This window comes from Coturnix japonica, chromosome Z (assembly GCF_001577835.2).
Source record: "Coturnix japonica isolate 7356 chromosome Z, Coturnix japonica 2.1, whole genome shotgun sequence".
NCBI classification, from domain to species: Eukaryota; Metazoa; Chordata; class Aves; order Galliformes; family Phasianidae; genus Coturnix; species Coturnix japonica.
In genome coordinates, this window is record NC_029547.1 from 20701405 (window position 1) to 20718804 (window position 17400).

Sequence of the window (17400 nt, forward strand, 5' to 3'; positions counted from 1 at the left end):
CAGCATTAAATGCATTGCTAAGATTACAGCAGCCATGAAGTTCAAAGGTAAACCCAAGCAGAAGAAAGCCCTTACACTTGAGGAAAAGAATTTGCCATGAATATAATAGAAATGTCAGGCTGTGAGGATGTGAGATAGGTCATCTATTCCATCCACCTGATCAGAGACTGATATTTAATCTTTTCTTAAATCACTTTCACCAGAGAATTATGGCAAACTCTCTGTATCATCAGATCAAGTGCTTACTGCTCTTTAATTATGCTTAAACAGAAAGGTGTTTATTTTTCCCATAATGAACTGGAAACTGCTGGAAATGGTTTCCAGGCACATGAAGGAGAAGGCAGTCATCAGAAATAGTAGTAAGCATGGGTTCACCAAGGGGAAGCTTCTATAATGAAATGACTAGTGGGAGGAATGAGGAGGTAACATTGCATATTGTCTTCCTGTAATTTAAAAAGGCCTTCAATTCTGTCTCATGTAAGATTCTCATAACGAAGCTTTTGAATTATGGACTGGAGAAATGGTCAGTAGGATTGATCAAAAATTGGCTGAACAGCTGAACTCAGAATAGTGGTCACTGGTGCAAAATCTCGTTAGTTGGAGGTCAGTAATGAGCAGAGTACCTCAGGGGTCAACACTACATTCAGTCTTGCTAAACATATTCATTAACAATGTAGATGATGGAGGCAGAGTATATCCTCAGTAAACTCATGGGTGACACGGAACCAGTGGCTAACTCACTAGAGGGATGCACAGCTCTCTAGTTCAGAGGGTCTTCAACAATCTGGGGAAGTAGGCTGAGAGGAACATCATGCTGTTCAACAAGTAGAATAGCAGAGTCCTGAGGAAGAGCAACCCCAGGCATAAGGACATTGGGTGACACTCAGATGGAAAGGAGCTCTGCAGAAAAGGGTCTGGTAAAGGGGTTCTGGAGGGCACCAAGATGAACACCTGCCAGATATGTGCTCTTGCTTCTATGAAGGTTAATGGTATTCTTGGCTGCACTAAGCAAAATACCGTCAATAGGTCAAGAGAGGTGATTAGTTCCCTCCATTCAGTACTGCTGGGGCCACACCTGGAGTACTGTGTCCAGTTCTGGACTTCCAGTATGAGAGGACACAGATATACTAGGAAGAATGCCGTGAAGGACCATCAAGATGATCCAAAGACTGTGAGGAGTGTCTTTGAGAGATAGGACTGATCAGCCCGGAGGAGGGCCAGGAAGGATCTGATTAATGTCTGTAAGAGCATGAACAGAGAATGCAGATGAAAGAAGGATGGAGCCTTTTTACTAGTGTCAGGTGACAAAACAAGAGGCTATGGGCATAAACTGAAACACCAGAACTTCCCTCTGAACAACATGTAGCACTGCTGTAATGTGTGAGTGATGGAGCACTGGCAGAGGTTACCCAGAGAGTCTGTGGAGTTTCCTCCTTGGACACCTTCAAAAGCCACTTCTAGGTGACCCTGGGCACCCTGCTCTGGGTGTGGAGAGAATTGAACTAGATGACATCCAGAGGTCCTTAACCATGTTGTGATTCTGTAAATTACTTATCTTCAAGGACTTGTAGAGGAAAAATGCAGATCCACCACCTCCAATTCCTTCTCATTACAGTCTTTCTGGAATAAACAAGACCAGTTTTTCAAGCCTTCTCTCTGAAACTACCATCTTCCAAGTAACTGATACACTACATGCCTCTCCTGTGAACTCTGTTTCCCTCCATATTTACTTAATTCCTGCTGTTTGTAACCTGAAGTGTTGTTCCAGATAAGGCCTTGATACTGCTGTGAAAACCGAAGCTGCTACCTTCTGTTCTTCCACATGCTGCTCTTTATGAACACATCCAACATCCATTGTGCTGCTTTTGCAAGAGCATGACACTGGATTGTATTAATCTTACTCACAGAACAAACCAGGGGAATTTTCAAAGCACTAGTATTGCATCCTTGTGTACAACATTTGAATATCTGATTTCTCATTTGTAAGTCTAATATTGCTGTCATCATATTTAATCTTCTTGATGTATTAATTCTTGAAAATTTTGACTTTCTTCCACACACTCAATTCAGCAACTGGCTGCTTGTGCCAGATGCTTTTTCAGTCTACTGTGACAAGTAGTATGGGGCCAAGTTTCTCAAATGCAGACAAAGCTTCTCTTAGAGGTTACATTCTGGACATATTCAGAACACTACATACACTTGAGTGTTTTTTGGACTGCTCCCTCTTTTTTAACATCATGTTATAAAGAAAAAAAGGAAGAATGTAACTTTTGAACATAATCAAGTTTGGGAAAAAAAATACATCGTGTGAATGGACTATTGTGAAGTACTCTAAAGCACTGTGGTGAATAAGTCCAAAGGTGATAAAATGAAAATTTCAGACTTTTCGCCATTGTACTGGATTTTCATCAACTCTGCTTTAAGAATGGAAAGTTTATTACATATTTGCCAGAAGAAAAGTAAGAAAATATCTTCTTTAAGAATGGTTCTGGGATTCAGAGGATACTCTAATAACACTCTAGTAATGCAGATCCATAAGTTTAGGAACTAGAAATTTATACAAATTAATTTCTTTTAGTGTAAAGAAGAGGACAAACTCCAAACACTGTCTACATACTTTGAGAACAAAATGTAAAAACCAGTTTTCTCCCCAGGATATGTTCACTATGTGCATAGTACTTAGCACAAGCATAAAATACGTATGCCAAGGACAGTGATCCAGTATTGAAAGGGAGCTTATAAACAAGACAGAAACTGATTTTTCACATGGCCTAACAGTTTTGGACAAGGAGGCGTGCTTTTAAACAGAAACAGGAGATACAGATTACACGACAGGGGGAAATAATTTCTCAGAGGGTGGTGAAATACTGCCACAGCCTACCCAGATAAACTGTGGATGCCACAGTCCTTGAGGCATTCAAGGACAGACTGGATGGGGCCCTGGGCAGTCTAAATGATTTCAAATAAAAAAATTTTTTTAAATTTATTAATTAATTTATTTATTTTACTTTATAAAATTATGCATCATTACAATTAAAAATTATTCTCTTCTGTGCTTCACTTGCTCAGCTAAGGAACATAGTGTCAGAGACGTAGGTGAGTACTTAGAAGCAAGCCTGGGATTACCACAGTATACTTATTTCATATGTGTTCTTACAGGATATGTGGAATCAAACTCAATTACTTGCAAACTATCTGCAAGTAGTGCATTTATTAAAGAGCATTATAGGATGGCAAATACGCAAACAAGCAAACTAACAATCTACATGCATTAAAATTCCTACACAAAAATTTTCTAAAAAATTTTGTGCTAAGGCAAAAGTACTGAAGGTAAGAATATCTGTTACTGCTAATACTGTGCACTAATGATGCAGAAATATATAGAAAGCTTCAGGATAACTTCTAAGAACAGACAAAGAAACCATCCTGTCTTTGCAAGGCAGGATAGGTTGTGAAGATGGGATCTAGCCATTAGACTAAGCTACAATGCAGATTCTTGCAAAAACCATTTTCACAAGCAGTATGGCACAGCAGATTTCCTTCTGATCAAAATGTTGCATCGGGTTGCAGAAGGTTGTAAGTTATGCATTCTTTTCATTCAGATGAAAAGTCCAGCTGTTTTACTACAAAGCCTCTGAGATTTCTGTTAAAGTTCTGAAGAGCTGAGAGACAGGATAAAAAGAGGAGAATAAAGGCTAAATATCCACAACATAGCTGTTCTGGACTTACCTGTTGGCAGCAGGAGGCTTGGGAGGAGACATAGTTTCATCTGCCTTTACTCATGATTTTTCTGAAGTAGTTTGCTATATTGCAGGAATTCTGCTTATGTTCCATACAATCAGTAGAAAAGCATAATGAAATACGACCAGACACATAGCTTCCTTGGCCATGACATTCAGCAGCAACATATGGAATGAAAAAGAGAAGATGTAATGTGTGAATCAGAGTCACAATGATCACATCACTGTCCACTGCAATAAGCGTACTGAGCTTTGTTATTTCTCAGTACACCTATTACTTTGTGACTTTTGAGACTTTTCAGACTGCTATGTTAAATACCATTATTAATTTGGCCAATGTACATAAACAGATATAAAAAAAAAAAAAAAGCAAAAATCTTGTCACTGAGTTTGCAGATACAGAGCATGAGTGGAAGTTGTTGCAATAGAGCAAGCTGAAGCTTTACCAAATGAACATTGTTTTTCTCATGCCTTCTTCTTTGAAGAGCCCAGCATACATTCCTACCCTTCATCACTTTTTGATTTTAATCTGGTACCTAGCAATGCTCCATTTTTCTGCATGCAGATGGTTTTTAGATGTGCAGCTCATATTGCAATAATAAAGCAGTAAGTGAAATTAGTTTAATCTAGGTATATGCATTTGTTTTAGGGGTAAATGTAAACAACAGTTTCTCTTCTCCATTTTTTCTGGCTGACCTTCCAAACCGACTGAAATGGACCAAAGCCTCCATATGCAGCAGAGTGATGTTCTAGATAACATTAGAGGTCTGTGAACCTCACATTTTCTTATTTTCTTTGGACTGATCGTGCACCCATATGGCAGCCTTATGATTTTTCTGAGTCAAAATCTAGAATTTCCTTGAGAAACCATATGGAAATAAACTAATAAAATTTAAAAAATATATATTGAAAACATGCAAACAGGCCACGTACAGATATCACTATCAACCTGCATAAAAAAATCAGTCCCCCTCTTGCCTGTAAGCTTCTTTCAGATACTGGAAGATTATAGCGAGGTCTCCCTGGAGCCTTCTATTCACCAAGCTAAACAATCCCAACTCCCTCAACCTTTCATCACAGGAGACGTACAGCACCCCGATCATCTTTGTGCCCTTTTCTGGAGCTACTCCAACAGCTCCACATCCTCCTTGTTCTGAGGGCTCCAGGCCTGGACACAATACTCCAGATGGGGCCTCACAAGGGCAGAGTAGAGTGGGATAATCCCCTCCTTCCCTGGGCTGGCCACCCCTCTGTTGATGCAGTCCAGGATACTGTTGGCCTTCTGGGCTGCAAGTGCACGCTGCTGACTCACATCCTGCTTTTTGCCCATTAGGACTCCCGAGTCCTTAGGAGGGCTGCTCACAAGGAGTTAATCTCCCAGTCCATACTTACATCTAGGATTTCCCTGACCTACTGGCCTTATTGAACCTCATTAGGTTCTCGTAGGTGTCCTTTCTTCTACTGTATTGACTACACCACTCAGCACCTCTGTTTTCCAATGCAATATTATTTTGTAATTGTAAAGAGTGTAAATTAAATAGGCACCGAGCAAACCAGAAAGACAAAATGAATTGTTACTGCCTTTACTATCATAATTCCAGCATAACTGTAATGAGTAATGTTTTCCATGGACAATGTGATTCAAGACTTAAATTTCTCATATAAAAAAATGAAGGGCAAGAATATATTTTTAAAACTCATAAAGTAGTAGCAAAAAAAGAAATAAAATTTAAAAAAAAGAAATAAAAAAAGCTATACTTTCATTCATCTTCTGGTTGCTTTTTTTTTTTCCTTAGCAGTTCACCAAAAGGGTGTTTTACACCAGAACAGATGCCAACACAAATTGCAACCAAGCAACCAAGTTATGCAAGACAGTTGCTTCTGTTTAACCTTTTGCCAGTTCCTCTCTGGCTCTGTTCCGTGTGCACTTGTATACATGCGTTCTGAAGGCCTGCAGGGGCCAAAAGTCATGAATGCCAAGTGGGTTGCTCTGGTTTCACTGCAGGTCTGAAAGTGGAGACAAGGAAGTTGTGGGGCTCAGAGGTTGAGGGGCTGTGGCTCTCACTGAGGTGTCAGCCCTCGTTAGGTATTATTGGCTGGAGTGTGGATTGGGGGATTATTTTTAATAGATGGGCTTTACCGGGGAAAGAAGAGGCTGTGTGCTAAGGGGTATTTACTGTGATGCTGCTCAAGGTGACCAGAAAGCTGTGTGAGAAGGGCAATGTTAATCCACTGTGGCTCTGTGGCAACTGGAACCACGAGGAAAAACCCAGGAGGCAGCGTCCCAACTTTGGCATCAGGGTCACGGCTGTGAAACGATGAACGCGCACTGTGCTTTGTTCCGCACCGAGACGGAGCGGGGACGGAGGGAGGGATGCTGCTGTCAGCGCGGCCTTACTCGGCTTCGAGATGTGCCGGCAGGTGGGTGTGAGCCGCTCCACCTGCCAGCAGCGACCCTGCGAGCAGACAGCAGGCGGATAAAGCTATTAGGATAAAACTTCAGAGCGGCTCAGCCACCATCTGGAGCCACGCAGCCGGCCACAGGTGCGGGAGGTGCGGCCCGGCCCAACGGACGGCAACGCCGAACGTTAAACGAACCGAGCGCCGCCGGGCAGCCCCTCGGCCGCACCTCGGTCGCCCCCGTGCACGCACCCCAGCACCGCCCTCCGCCGAGCCGGGGGGACGGCCGATATCCAAGGCCGCAGCGGCTGCGCTGCCCCCGCCTTCCCGGCAGCCGGTCCCGCTGTGACGCCGCGGCGAAGCGCGCAGGCGCAGTGGTGGTGGGCGCCTGTTGTATCCGGCCGGCGCCTTTTTTCTCTCCCCCTCCTCCCTCCCTCTCCCCAGCCCTCCCTCCCTTTTCCCCTCTCGCTCTCCCACAGCCGCCTCGTTCTCTCTCTCGCTGCTGCGTGCGCCTTCTCCGCGCGCGCCCGGCCGGCAGCGTCTCTCTCTCTCTCTCTTCTCGGCTACCCCATGAAGCGATGGCAGCGGCCAACTTCGGCAAGATCCAGATCGGGATCTACGTGGAGATCAAACGCAGCGATGGTCAGCGCGGCGGGGGGCCGGGAGGGGCCGGGCTGGGCCGGCGGAGCGGCTGCCGCCGCGGGGCTGGGCGGGGAGGGGGCCTCGCGCCGGGCCCATTGTGTGCGCGGGGCCGGGGAGGGGCCGGGCTCGGCGCTGCGGTTGTCGGGGGAGCGGCGGCCGCCGGGCACGGGGAGGCTGCGGCAGCGAGGGGAGGGGAAAGGAGGGGCGGCGGACGGGGGGCGAGCGAAGGGGGGAGGGGGAGCCGCGTGGGGTCCGGGGGGAGGGGGCGTGGGTGGGAGGAGAGGAGGAAGGATCAGGGAGGGAGGGAGGGCGGCCTGCGGGGATGGGGTTCGGTGATGGAGGCGCCTCGCGTACGGGGAGAACTTGGCGTTCGCTCTGGCGTGGTAGCTGTGGTGTCAGAAAATGACAGCGCGGCGTGCGTTGGCATGAATGCCTTTGGACGCTGCCGTCTCGTGATGGAGGGCCTGGTGATATTATTTCTGATGTGATTAAAATATACGGAAGGTGCCTGCTCTTTGTGCCCATGGGTGTCTCCTTCTCTGCTGGGACCCGGTGTTCCTTGTCTCGCCGGCGTCCCCTGGCCGCAGCCTGCCTGGGGTCGGCTGGAAGCCCGTGTGAATTAAGGGTGCTGTGCCACAGCGAGGTGCTGGTCGCGGCCTCTGCCCGAATGGGAAGGCACGTCGCTCGTGCCTTCGTATCTCTGGTGTAAGTGGGAGTGTGTCATCCGTTCCCAGCCTCTGTGAGGTCTGAGACCTCCGAGCACAGGGTGGGGTTCTGCTGGCTTCTTCTGGAAGATGTTTTATTTTCTCCAGTGTTCGGGAGCTTGATAACAGCCAGATGTTTTGAAGGGGAGAAGAGATGGAGACAGTCAGCGTGGTTTCATGAGGCAGAAACGAGTAGCAAGTCTTTGTGCATCATGTCTTTTCCATCTCCCATCAAGCAGAACCCTACCAAAAAATTCAAATGCTTGTTGTTAGCTGGATGTGGTATTACACCAAGCCCTCAATTTGTGCTTGATGGCTTGTGTTTCACGTGAAAAATCAGATATGTCCAATAGTTATTTGCATAACTCCAGCAGAGTTCAATAGGCTTCAGAAAACTCCATCATAGCAACTTGCACTACTGTTTTTCAAGGCCTGTGTCCATTTTTTCGTATATATTACTGGCTGTTTGGAAATGTCTTGTTGAAGATAAGGCATGGCAGTGCTTCTGTGTTTTTCTTTCTTTTCTTCTTTTTCATACTCTTCAGGTTTCTGCTCAGTTCTGAAGCCAGAAGTGTGAACATTAACTCTTGAACATAACAATACTTAATTTTCATTCCTGTTAACAATTCACATGTTTTGCTGCATCACTTGAATATGAGATGTAATGTGTTAAATATTACCCATCAGTAGCAGAATGGAGGAACATCATCTCAGCAGTTATTTTCATTGTAGCACTGTAGAGTCTTGAGTATTTGCATTAGTGTGCTCCTTGTGTGAGCATCCACGCTGTAGAGTTGTACCAGGGTTAGCAGATCCTGGTTGTTGCAGTGTTTGCTTGCTGTCCATTGGGACTGATGGTAGAGATGTTCACGGGGCATAGAGAGGAGTGTTTTGAGACAAATACTGAAGAACAGAGCACACTTAATTGCATATAGATGGCTTTGCCATTCAGAAGGTAAGCTATTAGCAAGCTGGGCTGTGGTTGCACAGGCAATCAAGATTGATCTAGCTGCTTCTGACAAAGAGAGTGTGCCTCTGCCAGTTCTGTTGGTCTTACTGGCTGTCTCATTCATTGTTGCCAATATTTTTTTTTCCTGATGTAATGTATTAACTGCATTAATTTAGTAGATTTTTGAATATGATTGTTTTCTGCAGGATTAGGGGATTTGAATGACTGTCAAATGGTCTATGACCTCAGAAGTATCAGAAAATGCATGTTTGGGATGAAAAGAAGGTGTTAAGTGTGAACTTGTTCCATAACCAAAGTGAGGTCCCTGAATCTGCCAAACCCAGAACTGTGTTCTGGGCAGCATCAGGGCCTGATATCATATAAGCTGCCCAAGGCTGAAGGCATGGTTAAAACGTAGAGACATTTTCTGAGGAAGCATTACATTGGTCAGTCTGGGCATTTTTTTTCCCCACACTGTCTAATCTTAAAGAACTCCTTTTCCTTCTTTTGAATGGGCTTGTTTTAAAGAGTATATATATATATTTTTTCATCTTTCCATCAGTTACACTGAATGATTTTTAGACTCCAGATAATGCTTTATTAATTCCAGGTAGCTCTGTTTTTCTCTAAATAATAATAATGGCTAAGATAATAGCTTGCTTTTTGTGTTTTTTTTTTCTCTGTAAAAATATCACAGTTAAAAGTCATCTTTGTTCACTACAAAATTATTGCAAAGAACATATGAACATATAAAACAAAATAAATGTGAGAATGAGACCAGAACCTTCTAGAAAGAAAAGTTGTGTTGTCATTTTGAAAAGCTCTAATTAGGTTTAAGTGTTTTACATGAGATTTCTTATATGTCTGAGTAGAAAGTAGATGCACAAATGGAAGGCATTACTGGAACTTATGGCCAAAAATGCATGAAAACCAGTATTTGGATAAAACCCAGCATTTTCAAGGACTGGCGCTACAGAACTGCTTGCTGTGTATCTGTTTTTTCTCAGTTGGATAAACATTGGTATAAAAGTTGTCTAGAGTTACAGATAATATTTCCAGTTACAGTTGCTTGGGATAACTTGTTATGTTCATGTAATGTAAGACACAAGTCATCAGCTATTCAGCTTTTTATAATCCATTCTGATACTGAAATTTACTACATGTTTCAATGTAACTTATGGGTGTTACTTGAAATATGCTTTGGTAATCTGCTTTGGAAATGGGGACGAGCTTGTCCATTTCAGCTTGTGAACTGCCAGCAGTAACTATAGTTCCAGTCATGAAATACGTGCTTATCTCATGGAAGAGCTGGAGTGTGGGCTGTGTGGGTGTTTGTCCCTGTCCAGAGGTGCTTCTTTTTGAGGTCTAAATGCAGGCATTTGTCTTGTGATGAATTCCCCTTGCTTAAAAAATAACCCACTGCTTCACAAGTGAACTGACAGCCATATCCTCACTTCTTATGCATTATCCCCATAATCTTGTGTGAAGATCTATACAACTATACAGAGAAAGAATAACTTGCAATTATTTTTTTTTTCCTTAAGTTCAGTCTCTTGATGAAATAGGATAAATCTGTTTTATTCCCTGCGGACCTCTGGAAAGCTAATGGGTATTTTTCGTTTACTTTTCCAGTCCAATTGTGTTCTGTCTGTTTCTTCCTCAGGCTGTTCCTATTCTCTCTTGTCTCTGCAAATCTGAAATACTACCTAGAAGAGCAGAGGAATGAATTATGTAATTGCTCATTTGAAAAGGGGGGAGGGTACAATGGTGTTCTCACAGTGTCGGAAATAATGTAGCAGAGGAGAAGTGAAAGGACCTCCTTGTAAGGGAAGAGTAACTGAAGGCTGGATAGAACCTCTAGGGAAAGAAAAATGCTGTAAGAAAGATCATGAGCTTGTGTTTTTGTTTTTTGTTTTTTTTTGTCTTAATAAAAGTGCCAGGAGAAGTGCTTGAAAGAGAAAACTTCAAACTGGGAAAAGAGTAGGAACTAGGAACAGTAGTCATGTGGAACTTATTACTAGAGGATGTGAATGCTGGAAGCATAACACGGTTTTAGGGAGGATGTTGGTATGGATGGTGGGAGTATCTAGTTCTTTACTAAAGCCTAAAGAAACACCAGAAGCACAGGCAGACTTAAAAGGCAGTTTATGTTCTACCTATCTGTAGTCTAAATAATCTCTAACGGATGGGAAGCAGGAATAAATCTTGTCTTGGTGACTGTTATTTTGTAGTCATCTGCTTTGGATTTTATGTGTCACTGAAGCACCAGACACTGATGACCATGGTCAAAGAAAATCCATTTACTCTAGAAGCCCACTGGCATCTACTCTGTCCTTAGTCCTTAGGCTTGCGAAAACATGACTGTCTTGCTTTCAAAATCAAAGGATTCTAAATAGGAGTAAGAGTTGTGATTTATTTGTTTATTTATTTTTCTATTGTTTCTGAAGCCCAATTTCCATGAAATAGGTTTGTCAGTGTGTACACCATCCTCTGTATTTTGGGTAATCTGGTATGATGATCTTGACATTTATGTGCAGCTCCCAATATCAACAACAATTTTATAGCGACACAGAAGATACAATGCCTCTATAAAAATTCTGTTCAGGCTTAGATAGTCACCCTACTTTGCAGTTTCTGAAAGATAAGTTTAAATGATAATGTGCTTTTACTCTTTCCTTTGGTGACATGTATCTGTTATTTCACTGTGATTGTCTTTTTTGTTACCACATTTAAATCATTTGACTCAATTACCTAATCCCCATGTAAGCCATGCTGACACAGTGTCTTATTGTCCTTCCCTAGTGGTCAGATCACACACAGGGCTTCAAATCTGCTATTGTTGTTAGGGCTAGAGGTTCTGACCTTCAGACTTCCTCATCCTGTTCAGGTTCTCATTTTGTTGTACCCAGGCTTTCTGGGGATGGTCGCTACCAAAATGTTGACCAGGAGGATGTGTTAAGTTTGCCATGGCCTTTTTAATATCACTCGAAGGAAGCATTTGGCTCTTGATATGCAGAACTTGGATTTTCTTTGTAACTTGGAAGATTCTCACATATTTATGTAGGTCTTCTATGTTTTGTATAAATAGTTCTTGAATGACAGGAGTTGAAATCCTAATCTTCAAAGAGCATTCTCATCTTTTTGTTCTGTGTTTAATATAGAGCTGTATATGGCTCCTTGGATTACACAGCTTATATTGCATGCTTTTTTTTTTGTTTTGTTTTGTTTTTTTTTCCCTTCCTTCCATTATGTTATAGGGGAATCTTGTCTTTCATATCTGTTCGCTAGTTATTGTGCTTTCTACCCACTCCCTATAGTAAGTAGCCTGTTGCAGGGTCCCAGTTTTACTCCTGTTTCCTTTGTACAGCTTTATGAACTGAAGTACAGTTTCTTGACAACATGCCACCAGGCATGGCTTTACACCTTGATGAGGTGGGAAGAGATGATGAATCATTGAAAAGAGGTCATGTCCAAGTGAAATACTTTTGCAACAGCAATAGTTCTGTGCTATAAAAGAAGAATTATCCCTTTGAGTTCTTTTAATGTACCTACTTATTCAAAGACAGTTTTAAAAAAAAATAAAAGTTGAACAGCATGAAGTATTTATTAGGGGAGCCCCTTTCCTGGAACGCAAAATTGAACAGTTTCTGTTGGATTGACCTGTGGAATGTGCCATCTATTTATTTATTTATTTATTTCTTGGTGCTTGTGAGTAATGGAATGGGGGAAGTTCATTTTGTTGCTGTGCTCTCTATTAAGTTCTTCCTTTGTTAGTATTTATTGCTTATGGCATCAGGTGTGATGTATCTTTTCAAACATCTCTCCCGTTGTATTGTTTATTCTGTAATCTTGCCACCCTTGCTGTACAGTATCTCTAGAACCTTGAGATCAGGAAGAGCATTGTGTTGCCAGCCCACTGTCAGCATTAAAATAGTGTTCACTGTAAATGTACATTACAGAGTAAAAGAATACAGTGCCTTTTAGATAAATTTAAGGATTATGTTAGGTTTTCAGAGTTAGTAATTTCCAATGAAAGAAGAAGTTAAGATACAGAAGTCTGCAGCCAGGGATCCTGAGGAGGCTGAATTTTGTTCAGTAGAGAGAAGGTGCAGTAAACAGACTGTGTGGTCAATCATGATGAGTTTTGAAATTCAGTATAGTTTTTGAGAAGATGTTTGCTTTTGATAATCAGTTTCTTATTATGTCTCCATAGTGTAGTTAATGTTGTTTAGACACATAGGTGCTTTTAGTATTTCCAAACTTAGGTTGCACGATTCTGGGGGAAGTGTAACACTTTTATTTATTTTATTTAATAAAATTTAAGACTTCCAGGCTCTTAGCTAAATTAATCTCGTTGCAGTCATTTTGACTATGGATGTGATTCTACATCTGTTTAGGCTGGTTACTTCTGGGCTTTTGTCTGCCTGCTGCATCAGTGTTAGTTTTTCATTAAATGTGTAGGATGGAGGGAGGATATGGAAATAAAACTATGGCAGTCCAGATGTCATAAACTGCTATTGGTTATATCCGTGAACCTGTTCATGTTGTTTGTTCTGACATGTGCTATTTCTTCTTTTTCTGTCCTTGTACCTTTCTGTAGGATGTTCATTGTTGCTATGCTCTTGTTTCAGTTTTATTTTCTTTCTTTTTTTTAAATTTTCACTCCAAGAATTAAAAAGACCATAGCTTGTTACGGTGTTCCAAATATAGGGATAGGCAGATGGTTGACATGATTTTCCTACAACTATGACCTCTGCAAAGGGATGCCTTGAATTCTGTAGTAAATATGTAGCTATGAAGTGGTACTGTCTGATACCCTGGAAATGCATTTTGTTCCTATTCCTGAAAGTATCATGATAAACAAGCCAATTATTGGCTTAGAAGATCCATAAGCTACTGATTTAGTAGAATCTGGTGAAAATTATCTATCCTGATAAATGCTTTTCTGGCGTAAAACCACTGTTGGAGGCAGAATATGGGGCTAGTGGTTCTTATACTTTGCTGCTCTTTTCTGTCCCTTATTAATCACTTTGGGGAAAAATAGCCAACATGGATAGGGAGGATGTAAGGAAGACTGTATTGCCATTGCACTGGTGGAGAATGTTATGCAGAATTAGTTTTAGTGTCTTTGAATTTAGTTATTGCTAAATATTTAAAACTAGATTTTGTATCAATAAGACAAATAATGCTGTGTAAGGAATTGCCTTGGAATTAACTTTTCTAGGAAAGGGAATTAATTTATCAGATATATGCTTTTATTATTTATTTATTATATATTTATGTCACCTGTGGTGACAGGAGTTGTTTACATGAGCAGAGCATACCTAGAAGAATTTGATTACTATTACCGTCTAAATTCAGTTCTTGTATGTTGCTGTGAGCCTAAGTTAATTTTAGAATTGCTTAGAGCATAGCAGTAAGTAGAGTTCTTAGAGGTAACTTTGTATAACTGTGCTTCTATCCAGAGCTTTAACTGACATTTTCAAACAGGTAAATTGTAACTAAACTGTTTTTTTTTCAGAACCATTTTCATCTCTGCAGTTTTCTTTATTTGAAGAGGCTCCCAGTCTGATCTTATATTTGAGTCTTTAAAAGAGTGAGGGGAATTATTGCTTAAAGGCTTGAATATAATTGGGGGACTTCTTGTTCTTTATTCAAATAATGCTGCTTCTAGTGTAGCTTATTGTTTTTACATGGTGGTGTGCTGGCTGAATCAGGCATAAGCAAATTTGAAATTTCCCATATTCATAGAGGGAAAAGTCTGCTTGTTCTTTGCCACTCACACTGTACTTGCAACACTGATAATCCCAGGACACTGTAAAATACAATTGTGAAATCCCAAGCAGAAATAAAGTAACGTCAAATATATAACATATTGCATATAGCAGTAGTTCTTTGACCTTGGTTGCATTATTTGCAGTGGGATCATCATGCCTTTCATTTGGAAGGATGCTGTTTTGCTTTCAAGGTATCATTAATTCCATAGACACTTGGTAGTTAAGTGCAAACTTGAGTTTATCATGGCTTCCATCAGGCATTGAAAGCTCTGTGCAGTCCCGTATGTGAGTATTTTCATTGTCTTCTTTACCTCACCAGCTAGTAAGTTAGGAATTGCCTTCAGTGCTAGAACCCACCAAGTAAGTATGTAAGTAGAGGGAGGTAGAGTGAGAGCTTTGTGTAAAGCTTTGTCTTTAATAGTATACTTAGGCCCTATTTCTGTCCTTAGAAGAGCTAAACAGAAATTAGTTCTTTCTGAAAAGCAGATGCACGTTTTGATTTCTACAATACTCCAAGTTGCTGATTAAGTTGTTTTATTTGCATGCTCTTTGTACTGTATGTATGAATTAAACTTCCAAGTTTATCTTGACAGTTTAATGGAATAAGGAATTCAGGTGATGATGAAGGGGAGTGAATGTGAATCCCAACCACATGATTTTTAAGACACAATAAGCTTTCATGAAACCACTCAGAAGAGTTAAAATCTTACTCAAAGTTCTCTTAATGGTCTGATATTGAAATCCTATAACTTTTTTAAGGTAAGACAGAATGCAGGCTTTTAATGTGTATGGAAGGTAAGGCTTCTGCCTTTTAACCAGGGGCGATGTTTGACAGCTCTGAAATAAACTAATAATAAATATTCATACTTAGTGTAATACTGCAAAATAAGAGGAGAAAAAAGCTTTATTTGATAGGTTAGATCAAAAAAGGAAAATAGTACTGATTGAAAGCATCTGTAAGATGTGTTGCTAGAAGTCTTCTGTGTGATGCAAGAAGCTATTGTTTGTGTAGCTATTGTCAGCTTCAGAGAAAACAAAATCATGAAAAGGAGGTCTCTGCCATTCATTTAAGCAATAAACAAAATGAGGAAGGGGGGAAGGGAGGGAGAAATCTGGCCAAGTCATCTCAGTCTTTTGGCAGAGAGTATTCACTGCTCTGTTTTCATCTACCACGATCTTAAATTCTGTTGCAGAAAAGCTGGAAAACTTCTGCAACCACTAAAACTCAGTGCTGTTCTAAAGACGGCCTTGACTGAATCTGCCTTTGTTCCTACATACTGTATCTGTATTGAAACAAGAAAGACTTTGACCTGTAAAAAATACACAATTAGAGACTGGAGTGGTAACTTCAGAAGCAGTTTTAAAATCCTTCGAAGAAGCTGTCTGTGAAGTTGTTTCAAATAACTCCAAGGAATTGCTGAGTAAATGTGCAGGAGGATGTCAAATTATGTTTAGTCTTAAAAAACAAAACGAAACAAAAAAAAAAAGACCACAGTTAAGAAGATGTAGAATTATTTCTACAACTACTAATTTTATTCTGACAGAAAAAAAAATGCAAATATCATTAGCAGTAACTGAAGGAAAACCTTCACTGACACAGAAAAAGAAAAATGAGTTACAGAACAGAAAATACCAGAATGTCATATGCTAATGTCGCATTTATCTTCTGAATAATATTTACAACTCTAATTACTTCCTCAGAGCTGAGAGTTGCAGAGGGCTCAAATAGGTCAGGAGGATAACCAGTGGGAGTTGGAAAACCTTGTACTGTATTGGAAATCAGTGGTTCTATTTGTTTCTTTTGGTTTAGGCTTTTCTTACAGTTTGGAAAGGAGATTGCTTTGTGAACATAAGACAAAATTAGTAAGATTGCTCTATGGAAAGTAAGGGAAAGCTTATCTTGTAAATAGCGCTGTACTGAAATTGGGGAGTTGGATTTTTTATTTATTTATTTTTTTTAAGCTTATTAAGTGCTTCTGTCTTTTTGGAGTGTTGTTTCTCACCTCAAGTTAAGCTAACCACAAATGTCCCAGTGGAGCACACTGGTTTGTCTAGCATGCTGGCAGCAGGTGAGGTTATTCATGGAAATCAGGCCAGTCTTGCTGCTGCCTGCAGTCTGGTGCCTTTGTCTTTCATAGAATGGCTTGGATTGAAAGGACCTGAAAGACCATCCAGTGCCAACCCCCTGCCACAGGCGAGGCCATCAGCCTCCAGTTCTGGTACTAGACCACGCTGCCCAGGGCCCCATCCAACCTGGCCTTGAGCTCCACCAGGGATGGAGTGTCCACAGCCTCTCTGGACAGCTTGTTCCATCACTCTCATTAAAAAATTACCCCGACATCCAGTCTTGAGTTTAAAACCATTCCCCCTTGTCCTGCCACTGTCTAACCTTGTAAAAAAGTTTATTATTCTCCTGTTTATAATCCCTTTTAAAATATGGAGGGCTGCAGTAAGTTCTACTTACAGCCTTCTCCATGCTGAACAAGCCCCATTCCCTCAGCCTGTCTTTGTATGGAAGGTGTTCCAGCACTCTGATTGTCTTTCCCTTGTATCCAGAGCTTTATATTTAATATGCTAGAAGTCCAGCTCTGTACAGTCTTGTTAAATGCCTGCTTATGTATCTACTATTTGTGGGTTTATTGAATACCATTCTGAAGCAGCTTATACTGTCTGACTCATAAATCTCTTATGAAAGTGAGATCTGGAAATTCACTGCATGCTGAATATACAAATGCATTACTGCTTTCATCTGCCTGAAACTTGAAGAGGGTGCTCCTGATTCTAGTATTTTGGCGAGTCTAGGATTTGGTGAGTAACTGTTTATACTTATTTTATCTTTTCTGGTCATGAAGCTTAAGCAAATCTACTTGTGGCCTTTTCCTCACCAGTGAGCAGTCTCAGGTGTTTTGACTTCTGCTTTCTTTGTTCTCTGCATCATTGAATCTCTTGCTAATTCTGCTGCGTGATTTTTTGGGTTGTGAAGACTACTGCAAACAGTAGTTAAAATATGGAGATAGCCAGGTCTTATTTGTAGTTTCATTGTGACACTTCGTTTTATTCTCTAGGTTCTCAAGGGTGGTCAGTGTTATTGGCTGTTGCTGTTACTGTAGCTACATGTTGAATTGGTTATTTTAGAAAACTGCTAAATGATACCTTAAGGAATCTTTTACTTGAGTTGTAACTTCTAG

At 41.0% G+C, this 17400-nt stretch overlaps 1 protein-coding gene across 3 annotated transcripts in view; it reads left to right on the top strand.

The window, feature by feature from the left end:
• Window positions 1-6392: 6392 nt before the first annotated feature.
• Window positions 6393-17400, top strand: part of KIF2A (kinesin family member 2A) — a 50281-nt gene continuing 39273 nt past the window's right edge. Inside the window, exon 1 of one of the 3 annotated variants that reach the window (XM_015848792.2) lies at window positions 6393-6782. In XM_015848792.2, coding sequence (XP_015704278.1) covers window positions 6719-6782 — 64 coding nt within the window. In that variant the 5' untranslated portion in view covers window positions 6393-6718. The remainder of the gene's footprint in view (window positions 6783-17400) is intronic. The other 2 variants (XM_015848794.2, XM_015848793.2) reach the window with 2 other exon arrangements.